The sequence below is a fragment of the Contarinia nasturtii genome, unplaced genomic scaffold (assembly GCF_009176525.2).
Source record: "Contarinia nasturtii isolate CC-2019 unplaced genomic scaffold, AAFC_CNas_1.1 Cnas_scaffold_928, whole genome shotgun sequence".
In the NCBI taxonomy this organism is placed as follows: domain Eukaryota; kingdom Metazoa; phylum Arthropoda; class Insecta; order Diptera; family Cecidomyiidae; genus Contarinia; species Contarinia nasturtii.
In genome coordinates this window covers 31,227-43,876 of record NW_022198275.1, presented here as the reverse complement: position 1 = coordinate 43,876, position 12,650 = coordinate 31,227, and the positions used below count along the sequence as shown (strand labels likewise).

The 12,650-nt window shown below is 32.4% G+C and overlaps 2 protein-coding genes across 5 annotated transcripts; both read right to left on the bottom strand.

The window, feature by feature from the left end:
- Positions 1-115: 115 nt before the first annotated feature.
- On the bottom strand, positions 116-1,209 carry LOC116343002 (odorant receptor Or1-like). The gene is made up of 5 exons (XM_031770861.1): positions 1,089-1,209; positions 893-992; positions 727-831; positions 505-669; positions 116-443 (listed from the first exon to the last, which is right to left on the bottom strand). The coding sequence occupies exons 1-5, from the start codon at positions 1,106-1,108 to the stop codon at positions 396-398; spliced, it is 438 nt and encodes a 145-aa protein (XP_031626721.1). The 5' UTR covers positions 1,109-1,209; the 3' UTR covers positions 116-395.
- A 4,500-nt stretch (positions 1,210-5,709) lies between these two features.
- On the bottom strand, positions 5,710-11,872 carry LOC116343084 (Krueppel-like factor 8). Of its 4 annotated transcripts, none has more exons than XM_031770977.1 (5): positions 11,546-11,872; positions 7,109-8,156; positions 6,929-7,019; positions 6,325-6,385; positions 5,710-6,236 (listed from the first exon to the last, which is right to left on the bottom strand). In XM_031770977.1, the coding sequence occupies exons 2-5, from the start codon at positions 8,120-8,122 to the stop codon at positions 6,056-6,058; spliced, it is 1,347 nt and encodes a 448-aa protein (XP_031626837.1). In that variant the 5' UTR covers positions 8,123-8,156; positions 11,546-11,872; the 3' UTR covers positions 5,710-6,055. The 4 variants fall into 4 exon arrangements, with proteins under 4 accessions (XP_031626837.1, XP_031626841.1, XP_031626840.1 ...); XM_031770981.1 differs by lacking the exon at positions 11,546-11,872 and adding an exon at positions 9,721-9,742; XM_031770980.1 differs by lacking the exon at positions 11,546-11,872 and adding an exon at positions 9,392-9,682.
- Positions 11,873-12,650: the final 778 nt, after the last annotated feature.

The following is a 12,650-nucleotide window of genomic DNA, read 5'->3' as shown; positions in this document are numbered from 1 at the left end:
TATATGTATCCGTTTTAAGTATTTATTATACAATTATTTAAACCTAGTCCCAAATTTCGAATTTCACATGAGCGTACATTTGACTATACTTCATTCGACTTAATGATAGGCTTTGTGTTTAATTTGATAAAAGTGCTTATTTGAGGATTTTAAACGTTGAAAAATAATTGTGGAGGGCAATTGCCAAGGCAAACGATGACCTGATTTGGATGAATTAGAATTCAAGTGCGCTCATTTTTTTATTAAAAAACGAATAGTTTTTATTAAGTGCTATGGTATTGTTTTAGAAAAGGCAAATTGTTAAAGGTAAAATAAAGTCACTTTTTAACCGAGTCAATATTTATTTAAAGTTGTCATTTTCATTTTTTTTTTCAAAACTCGCACAATTTTAGCTTTTACATGGATTTAATCACCATCACGATGGAATACGTAGTTTTCAAAATCTGTGAAAGATTGGATACTAATTATATTGACTCATATTATTAGGATTGATGATATAGCAACCTTGAGTAATGTTTGAAAACTTAATTCAAATCGTACAACGCCAACGGCGGAAATTTTCATTTCGCGTGTGGACGTTACCATCATCATCTTCAATAGAGCTTCATTGGTTTTTCTGTCAAATGCAATGAAATTACTTGTATAAATACCGCGATGTATGCCTTCAAACTAAAAGACGAAATTGAATTTTTATGATTGATTTTGGAACTTTGTTGAAAATCATACCGCATATATGATATTATTGCCAAAAAAGCAGTATATTGACATTTCGGCTAAAAATGCAGCCAGCCAAAATAAGGGAACAATGAATTCCACGAACGTCAAGTCATACTACAAAACAAATTTCATTAATTTTACGCTGTTTATTTTCGTCTATGTGATTCAATTTTACCCCAATTAAAAGAACCAATGAGTTTGCAAACACAAAAACCGCCTGGACAATTTGAAAAAACATCATATCATTGATCAATGCATTCATCTCATGAACGAACCTAATTAAAAAAAATGAAAAAAATACAAACAATGAAAAATACAAAATATAATACTTTCCAAGTTGGACAGCCCAAGTGAAAACCGCAAATTCTTACCCATCAATTTTCAAATGCATTTCAATGTGCTGACACAGAGTACGGTAAAATGATCGTTTGGTATATGAAATTTCAGTGTAATGTTCATTGAAACCGCTTTTATAACCAAGACGGCTTATGCGTGAGCACAGCAATGACAGAAAAAATGTTATAAAAACAAACATATCAAACATAAACATATTTACGGCAATGTTAAGTCCACCCGCATAAAAACCGCAACCACATTGAAAGAAATATGCAAAATAAAAACCGAAAGTTGTTTGATCAAAGTCAAATGGGACGTACATGGGACGGGGTAAGATTCTCTTTCGTTGCATTAATGGTGAAATTAATGCTACGATTAAGTTCACCGTACCAAACCATCCATACAAATTGATTACGTTTTGAATATGAAATTTTGACAAATCCAACAATCTGCATTAGAATGAATAAGCAAATTATTTTAAATAATCAGATAACAATTTTGTAATATCTCACCCTCTTTCAATGTGATCGTTTGCCCTGTAATCGGAATGATCGAATTTTGACCATAAATTTTCTAATTGTTTCCGTTTCATGTAGAATTGCAACGACTTGAATAATGCATTGAAAAAGGCGGTAACAACAAAAAATATTTGCAGTATATCCTTCAATGATGACGACTCCAATATGGATAGTGTGAAAAGAATGAATCCAATATCAATAAATCCTATCATATAACCAAGTGTGTACAATTTCATTGAAAATTTCAACCATTTCGAATCACTGTTAGTTTCACAAAAACCATATAGCTTGAATACACTCTTATGGAAGTGTACGTAATCCAATGGACTATACATCTTCTTTTCCAACGAAATTTGTAAAATCGTTTAGAGAAAAGGTTGACTTTGATCAAAAGTTTCGTTTGGGTCGCTGTGACTGTAAAGATTGAAACTGAAAAAAAATTGAAGACATCGTCATTTATATTCAATCGTCAGCGATTAGGTAAACCACGGAACCAATAAACTAATTGCTTTCTAGCTATTAAAAAACAAAACGATATTTTACATTTCACTTTTAATCTAATTATAGTAAGTGTAATTAAGGTACTCAAAGTGGTTATTAAATTAATTTGTTTAATTGTCGAAAAAAAATCTCTTCAAATCATAAAATCTGAAACTAAATCTTCAGAAAAAATTATATTTTTGATTTAAAAAAATGTAACAGAAATTTCTATTCACCATTACCACCAATATTCATCCGAATTTCAATGGAAATGTTTCTCTCTTTAAGACTGATTCGTTGAACTTGCCAATAATTCACAGTAATTTATTTGAAATCCGGTTCCCATTTTCAAAAGTGAATTCTTACTTAACTGCGAAAAGGAAAGAAAAGACGTTGAGAAATTGAAATGCAAAACATATATAACTTACTTGCGTTTTTGATGGTCGCTTCTGATACGAATACATTTTCATATGAAATTCCCGATAACTTGGTAAAATGCGCATAAAATTCATGTTTCCTTTTTGCCAACCGTAAAATCTTTTGGCTTTGATATCAAACCGTTTTTTGGATTCAATTAGTTCACTTGGTCATTGTAAAGAGGCCCAAAACATTCGAATAAATTTCGACATAATTCCTGTTAAAAACACAAATTCAAAACTCAATTTTAATATATATATTTTCTAATTGTCTTTATTTGCGATTGTTTCTTTTTTTGTATTCAACTTGAATGTTTTCAAGCACTATATATATTTTGTTTGTTCCAGCGAAATTCATCTATTCATGGATATATGATTACATAAACCTAGTTTAAACAACATTTTGTTCAATTAATTTATTTAATTCAATGCGATAATTTTTGTTTAATTTATTTTTCTCTCTGATAGCTTTTACATGTGTTGCATTTCAAAGATTTATATTATGGGGATTGGTTCGCAATTCGGAAATAATCCGTTAAAAATTATTATTATTATTTCTTTGTTTTTTGTTTTCCACGTATAAAAGGAAGAAACAGAAGTGCGGAGTTAATAAGTGTAGAATTGGGAGCAGTGCCAATTTTGAGAGTTGATAACAAGGTTTCTTAGGGCGATGCATTCACAGTAAATTCACAGAAGAGAAGAATTATATAATAATAAATCAAAGAAAGCTTTGCTAATGGTTGAGCACACAACAATATACGTACTCTATATGTTGATATTTAAAACGTAAAACAAATAGGAAATAAAAATGTATAGAAGATAGGAACAGAAGATTCAGAGTATTTGTCAAAGTCAAACATTTACGCAAACATTAAGAGATGTAAAGTTCAGAGTTTTGGTAAATATTTCTCTTTTGTAATTGATGGGAAAAAGGGTGTTTTTGTTGAGGAAATTTCATTAATTTAATGTGTTGCATAATTCAACAGTGTTCTAAAATTCTTTTTTCTTTACAATAGAGCAACTAGTGTAACTTTACTAGTGCTATTATCAAATGATTCTGAAAAATGATGATTTTGCCAAAAACATACTTCCTTTTTCCCTTCAACTTGACCACTTATGTTTTGTAATTGGCGACAAATAACTCAGAATTGAATTTAAAAAGAAAAATAAGAAAAAAGACATCATCAAAGATTATCGTGCAGAAAAACAATTTCAACTGAAAAGAGATAGTTTGAGAGTTTTTACGGTGCTCGACCACTATCACCATTATTTTATTTCTTTTCATTCAGTTTTCAAAGAAATGTCTGCACATATATATCTTTGATTGGAGGCAAATGTTTTTTTTTTCTCAATAGATTCTCGAAATTGTCATCATTAGAGCTTGGGCGCCGCGTTTATATACAACGCCACACAAAATATATACTAAGGCAAATTTATCTATAATTTTTTTTTTCTTTTAAGTTTATTTCTTTGTGTTTTTTTATCATTTTAGAATTGTAAATATCCTCTAACGGATGGATTGCCTGACAAATTCAGAGCAGTTTTAATACCATTGTATTGGTTTTATTCAGTTTTTCTTTCGTCTTCGTTCGTCGCATTTTCAGATTGAATTTGTCTAATATAATAATATACATCCATTGTAATATTTTAATAATCATAATAATAATAATTTAATAGGTATTTGATATAAGTACATTAAATAAATTTTATTTGTATTATACTCATAATTTGTTTTTACCTCAGCCTGTATATTATTTTTTGCTAAATAATTAGAAATGATTCTTCAATAAAATCGAAATTTAGTTTTACTTTTGAATTCAATATAAATAAATCCAGTTTTGTCAACTATTGTGTTTTTTATTCTGCTACGAATAATTCAGTTTTTAAGCAATTTATAGCTACTATCGATGAAGAAAACGCAAATTACACTACTGGCTACATCATTCATTTTCAATATATTCAAAAGCTGCTTAAAAAGCCTAGACTTTACGGATTCTCTTTAAGAAATAAAGTACTTTGTAATTTCGGTCCATTCAGAATATCGCTTAAATACTTTAGCTTACTTTTTTCCACTTCATTTTTCCTAAATTCAAATTGTATATTTTCATCTATAATTTAATTTGTATTCATCTTCAGATTCGAATATTGTCATGTTTCTGAAATGCCATTTTGCATTTCCAATTGTTTTTTTTTAATAAATAAAAAATTTAATTTTACTTTTTTCCAAGAAAAAAAAATATTTTTTTGCGTTCAAATTTTCATCAATAGATTTGAAATAAAATAAAAATCTTTGTATTTTATTTGCAAGAATTACTTTTTCGCGCACACACAGTGTGAGAGCAAAGTATTGCATTCCAAACACATCGAAAATCACTTTTTTAGAATCTTTTTGTATTCTATATTTTTTTTGGTTCCATTCAGTTTATTTGTTGGTTTTAGATCAAAAAGTTTGGCGCCGTGTCTTGATTGGCGTTTTCACAAACGTACAAATTGAGATATTACTAGCGAAATTGGATTGAAACAATAGTATATTTTCAAGCATGATGTATGTGTGTCACTGTGATCAATATGCTACAATGTTTTACAAATGTTTGTGAAGCAAAAGTTCCTTTTTTTTGTTTGGAAGCTTATGAATTTTCTTTACGTTTTTATCTATATAGATCTTATGGTTTGACGGAAACACTTTAATTCAGGCGTTTTATACATTTTTTGTGTATCAATGATGTGAATCTAAAACGTTGCTTATGCGTTATTTGATCCTCAGTTTTTTTTTTGTTTTAGTTTGTTTCCATTTTTGTTTTGCGTAAATATTGGAGAAAAATATATTTATACACACTTCACAAAATTGTCTACTTGTCGGCTATCATTTCAACGATATAGCGCAGATGCACGAAATCTAATCTAAAAAAAATTTCACCATTCAGAAGCAAAGGCTTCCAGACGGCGGTAGATCGCACGCTAAGTTTATTAGCTCAATATCATTTGTATTATATATTCCACCTGGGTGTTTGTGTGTCTGTGTCTGCGTCTGTGTGTGTGTCTTTCTCTCTGTGTGAGAAGTGTGTTTGTGTGTGTTATTTTTTGTTAGTACATAAAGATAATTCAGCTACAATATGAGCCAGAATGCGCACAAAAACTAATCTCAAGTCATTAAAAAGTCGAAAATCCTGGTAAGTTCCATGAAAATACAAGATCACATTTGTTATATTTTTTTATATTTCTCATTATTATTATTTTTTTTTGTTGCTTTCTTCAAATGATTTGAATTCCGCATCTGCATTCATCGAAGCAATTATTTTCAAAATTGATTTTCATCTTTGTTTCAGTTTTCTCTATTCATTTAAATTGTAAGTGTCCCAATAAAAGTGTTCAGTTTTTATGTATAATAAGTAGATATATGTTTGTATATATATATATCCATTGGTTCTACATATAAAAGCGATAATAGAAGTAGATCGCGCGAAAGTTTTCTAACACAAAGCTTTTTTTGTCATTCTGCTAGTTCAGATAAAATGTGTGTGTGTTTTTTTTAAATTTGTTAATTAATCATTTGCCACTTATTTACAGTGTATAGTTTACGTTGTGCATTTAGGGGCCCAACATTGATTCGGATGAAGTTGAATCTGAAGCGCATTCACTGGAATTTATCGAATGTTCTTTCACTAATCGAGACGGTGGCACGTTCGATGACGATAGAACCGTTTGAGCGGATGGTCGACGCTGTCGTAGCGTGTTCAAATCGAAATTCGGATGACGTCTCGCGTGTTTGCTATATATAAAGAACAACATTAACAAATGATATGCGTTAATAAATTCATAAGCATGGGGGGGACAAAACTAGGTGATTATCGATTTACCTCAGATGATCACTGCGCATAAATTTTTTGCTACAAATGGGACAGCAAAAGTTCTTTTCACCTAAATAAAAATAAGAACACATTATGAATTATTAAAACTAACATACTAGTAAATGCCAAAGATTATATGTGAAATATTAAACAAACACTTTCAAGCCATAGCAATCAAATTGAAAATTATCGTAATGAAAAGAACGAAATTATGCACAACAAAAGAAGAAACCATTCAAAATGTACCACCTGATTCCGGTGGAAAAATGGTATAAAATCGTTGAAAAAAAAAATCAAAATAATTGGCCTGAAAATCGTGCTTCATAAAATTATAATGTTTGCATCGCAAAAGCTGCCATTGCATTTGGGTGAAGTGAAAACGAATTGAAAATGAAATGAACATTCAATTTAGAAGAAATGAACGTAGTGACAGTAAAATGTTTTACAACAGCTGAGACGTGGATTAATTAATTTTTTTTTGTAATTTCCCCGTATGTTCATAGCTTCATTCTATACCACCAATAAAACGTTTTTATATTTCACGAATAAATGTTGGCATTTGAAAACGTCAACTGTTTTTATTTTCTGTGAGTTGGTGTGCACTTGTATTTACCTGTATGTGTTCGAAGGTGTCGTGCCAATTCATCGCTGCGAGCAAATCTCTTTCCACAATTGGTCCATTGACAAGGGAAAGGCTTTTCTCCCTATCGGATTACATTCAAAATTTTCAATTGTAACAAAATTTTCATTCGAATAATTACTGTAACAATAACAAGACAGTTCGTGTACATACCGTGTGCGTTCGCAGGTGAGCTTTGAGATGTGAACTTTTGCCGTAAACCTTGTTGCAACCAACGTACAAGCATTTGTGCGTCTTACGATTATTGTTCGGCACTGATACTTTATTATTATCACTTGCGGCAGTTCGATTGTCTTCGGAAAAGCTGCTTACGTATTGCGGGTGGTGTGGATTGTGATGGTGGGTGGTGGTTGTATTGGTGACATTTTCAATTGGAGATCCGATAAAATTTGTTGGGCTTCCAGTATCATCACTGTTTGACGTTTGCACCGGTTCATTTTTAACAATAGCAACAACATTTAATCGCTTCTTTCGTTTTTTCTTTTTTGTGGTAATTGGTTGGGCATCCATTGCCGTTATCGTTGGCAATGTCAATCGTTCGTGTATTGTCTTTTCTCTAGATTTGCGTCGCATTCCATTGGATGTTGTTGTTGTCGGCGTATGTTTCTTAGTTGCTAATGAATTGGATTTTGTTGTTGCCATTATTCTTGGTTGTTTCGGTCGTGCAGGCTTCCGTAATAATTTTGTCGTCGCCGTTGTAGTCGTTGGTTTCGGGACTGCCGCATTCCTCATTGTATTATTATTGAATTTTGTACTATTGTTATTGAAAATCGCGCTAACATCTACTGATATTTTATTATTATTTAAATTTTTATGATTTTCAACCAAATTGTGCCCGTTTGTTGCTGCCGCTGCTACTGCTGCTGCCTCATCGACTTTTGGATCACTTTTGATCCATGCCAAATTATTATTTGTTGTTATTTCATCGGCACTGTTCAACAGTACCGTTTCCATATGATTACGTTGCAAAAAGTTGTAGCTATTTTCATCATCAAAATCGTCAAATTTTATGTTTGCTGTCGTCGTCGTCGTTGTCGATTGTTTGTTCGCTTGACAACCGCTCAGATCGAGTGGTTTCATGGCAAACGTTGAATTGAAATTAGCACCACCGGTTGACATAGCCAACAAACAGTGTGCGGCAAACTTGATGTCACAGTCCATATTCATTTTGTTGAATCCTTGTATTTTAATACACACGCTTCTAAAATACAAAATAGACAAACAAAATACAAAATTACTTTTACAGATTGCTTTTTTTTATATTTTCTCTACAAATAAATAAGTACGTTTTCAATCATTAGGATAAGTGTATGGTGACCATAACGAGAAAAACAAATGCGTGACCTTCAATGCATACATTTAAAATAGAAAAACGAAAACGATTGACACGAGAAAATAAATTCCGATGGTTAACAAACGTCACAATTGCGTTAGATAACATCAATATGAGCACAATCCGATTGTGTCCTTTTTTTTATTTTGGGCTATTTTTCGTTCTAACTGGTGTAATCAATATGAACATGGATAACATCTTTGAATTCGAATATTTTACCAAATTCATTTGTGTATTTCATTCGTCCATCAAAGCATACTCATTGATATAAATGTGGCTCATATCTATGACCACAATAGAACCCACAATAAAAAAAATTATTATGTAGGTGAATGGTTTATTTCACATCAACAATGTGGATACATTTGTTTGTTATCGGAAGTGGTTGTTGGCGATGTAGAAGAAGAAGAAAATGTAAAAGTAGTAGTAGAAAAAATAAATAAATGAAATATAAAACCGATCGATATAATTAAGCTGAAGTATTTTCCCCTTCAGCTCTCACAAGCTGTCCGAGTGTGCTATGTATCTAAGTGGTGAGCCGTTTTAAATGTATACATATCTGCATTTCAATAGAGTCATCAAATACACAATTCGAGAAGATATTTTGGCCCATACTCTGTCGAAAAATGGAGTTGTCGATGAATAGCAATAACGACATCAAAAAATATGTGTATGTAGAAAAATGCGAAAAATGCTCATCCACTTGTGCGGCTGCGGCTGCTGCAGCTGCACACGGACAACAAGCGAATGTTGTCCTCAATGAAAGCTTTCCAAACAAACACACTGATTGAAGCCTAATTAGTGAAAGGGCAAATTCTATTTGCTCGCTAGTCATGGATGAAATACATCAAACAAGTCGAGAAAACAAACTCGACAAAAACACACACACACCCACACACTGTGGCACACACACAATTTCAAAGGCGTGTACATTAATTATAAAAGTAAATCATTTAACCAGATTTCGATATTTGATTAGCTGTAATTTAAATGAGTTTCGCGTAAAATACAATTAAGTGGAACGTTTTTTTTTCTTTTTCATTCTGTTCAATGTTGATTTTAAATTGATAAAAACATTTTCAGCCTGTTCCAAAAAAAACAACCTTTTCTCTCTTACTTTATGTATCTTTCGGTCGCTGTTCCTCCCCCTTTCCGTTTATTAGGGCTCGAAATCAGTCCGATGCGTGATTAAATGCAAAAAATGTATGCCGTCTTTTTTTCTCGTTTTGGGGGTAAAATTTTTCCAGACACTTTCATTTATAAAACATACTGCACGAATGACTTATGGCAAAATGGGGAGAATGAAATACATAATTGAATTGAATTGAATTTTTGACGCACAAAAAAAAACTCCCCCAAACAACAAAAAAATAATAATTCACAAATCCCAAATAAAACAAATGGAAAATGCTCGCGTCAACAAAACACACACCATCTTTCAACAAACACCATTTTCACTGTCGCATGTTCGTTTGAGATTTTCACTCGTAAGCCCGAACAGTTTTATGCGTCACGAAAATCTGTTGCCAAATGAGTGAAAATCTATATCTTGTTGGTTTGGTGCTACTTTGCTCAGTTCTAGCTACTGCTGCTGCTGCTGTTGTTGATTACTTTATTGTGCTTCGCTTTGCTTCGTGTTTCACTTTGTGTTCACTCAAATATCGCAAGGAGATAACGTATCGACAGAATAACAGAGAACCACATTCGCAGCAATTTTTCCCACAGAAAAATGGTGAATAGAGAGGCTATGTTCAAGTGTTTCCTCCTCTTCATGTTTGCTTGACTTATTGCAGTTGGAGCTGTGTGCGAATAAATAGTGGTTACAAAATACAAATTTCACTCCACCATCGTCACAAATACACCGACGCAAAGCGAACAAGTATGCATTGAGCAGCAAGCTCTCAATCTATATCTGTACGTCTCTCTATCCCTCTCATGTCATCGTCATCGTTGCTGTGGTGGTTGTTGCTGCCGTCATCATAGTCGTTGTCGTCGTAACGGCGAGTTATCAAACGAAGAAAAGCTAACAACATTTTGTAGGTGTAGGAAAATCGAATCATACACCGATTAGCCATTAAATGTTTGAAAAGAAAGCAAAAGCAATATATACAACCACATTGGCACGCGATATGCACGAAAAACCATTTATCACACCGAAATAACACACAAAGCAAAAGCATTTAAATTACACGACCAACGTAATAGAGAAAGGAAAATTTCCGTTTAAAAATGTAAAAAATAGAAGAAGAAGAAGAAATAAAATTGGAAGTTTTATTTGTGCTCGGTGTGTGCATATACTGTGTACGCAGTATTCATCGTATCAAAACGAATAGTTTTTAATTGAACTGAGTCGTTGTCTTGTTTCGCTTCGTCGAATCGAACGGTGAGCACAACGAAAAGCAACAACAACCAATGAAAAAATAAGTTTCATTTTAACTTTATTTTCGACAAAAAGAAATAGTAATGCCGTGACCCTTTTCTACAATTGCCACAATCGCATATGTTGCGAACATAATAAATATTTAAATGGGTTCAAAACAGAAAAAAAAGATTGATTTTTTTTATTTCGTTCGAAACCAAAACCTTGCGTTATTATTTATTGTACTGAATGAAAAAAAAAACGTAAATAAGGTACAATTGCGTCGACGTGATGAAATCTAAGTTGATTTTAAATTTTATCCGCGCGTTTTAATGATTGACAGTGAAGTCTCGCATTTTTTCTTATTCGAATTTCAAGCCCCTTTTGGCGCAATTTTTTTTTCACAAATGGTCCATGGAAATTAATTGCGATCAATAAACTACAGCTCAAATTATACAATCATTGAAACAATAAAATCCACAAAACGATGTATAAAACGCGTGGATAGAGATCAGTTTGACTTCAATGACACTGGCTTTATGATATGGTTGATTTGAATCTGTTGTTTTCCCTCTCACACACTCTGTACAATCGCTATAATTTTTCATTCGCCAACAAAGCAACGTACCCTTCGATATTCACAAATTCAATGTCAATCCTGAACAATATACTAGCGTACACAAACACGCAGACAGCCACATATTCACAATTGAGAACACACTAAATCTTTCAATACATGCATAATAAAAGTTTTAATTTTCATACGTAAATATAGGACATATTTCTAATTTATAAATCTAATGAGGTGGCTCAGTCATATCACTCAAATCTGCCACCATAGAAGAGAGAAGAGAAGAAAAAAAAAAACTATATAGATTATAGAGTTGTTTTTACGCACCAGTTTCAAAAGTTGAAAGTAACATTTACATGACCTTATACATGTTTCATTACTTTTTTGCTACAAGCTCCAACTTCACTTTGTGCACTTACAACGTTTTTCTTTTAAACGCGAGAGAAACGAAGCATTCAAAAAATAAATAAATACGCTTCTATCGACGTATGCTCAAATCCCAAAGGCCTACTGTCTTCTGGTTCGAATACTGAGCAACAACAACAACAAAATAAAAATAAACACAGTACACAACAATAAAACACACTCGAAATACCAAAAATTAGACAATATAAAAAAAATCGCTTTTTTTATTCTTTATCAATACACAGAGAAATCAAATGAAACCGAATTGTATGTGTTTCTTTAGCTGCTGTTGCTGCTTAAAAAAAAAATTCTGGGCTACACAAAACCGATCAAGAATCCGAGTATCTAAAATTGGTACTGATGTGTATCATTATTTCATAGATACTGGCTGTCGAAGGAAAACAGAACAGACTATTTACTTGGCTTGTTTTTGTTTCTCGCGCAATTTTTGCACTCACCAAGTACACACGAATGAAATCCGTGATAGAGAGAAAGAAAGAGATAAAAATGTAAACACACAAAAGCGTGTGCGTACAACTTGCACATTCACATACAAAAAACGTATATACATACAAATACGGGCCAACGACAATGCCATGAATAGAAGAAGACGAGCAAGCAAACAGCAGAAATATATGGGCTCTGTATAAAAAAACGAGCAAAAAAGCAATGAGATGGAGAGAGAAGGAGACAGAGTGACAGTGAGTAAAATCGAGTCGAAATATAAAGTGATTGTTTATGTGTGGGATGGTACAGACAAATTGTAGTTTGAATTGGGGCCATCAATTCAAATGAAATGTTGCTATACATGCAAAGCATTACACTTCACTCGATTCGATTGAGTCGAATGATAAACGCACGCAAATCAATTTCGCATACACCATCGTCTGCTACATCGTCTTCCTCAATGATTGCGCGCACTCACACTCGAACGTATCTTAACTAAAATCACACACACAATATTTTGTCTCAATAACATGCATACATTCATACACTCACTTCCCCGTGACTGTGTGCCAATGTGATT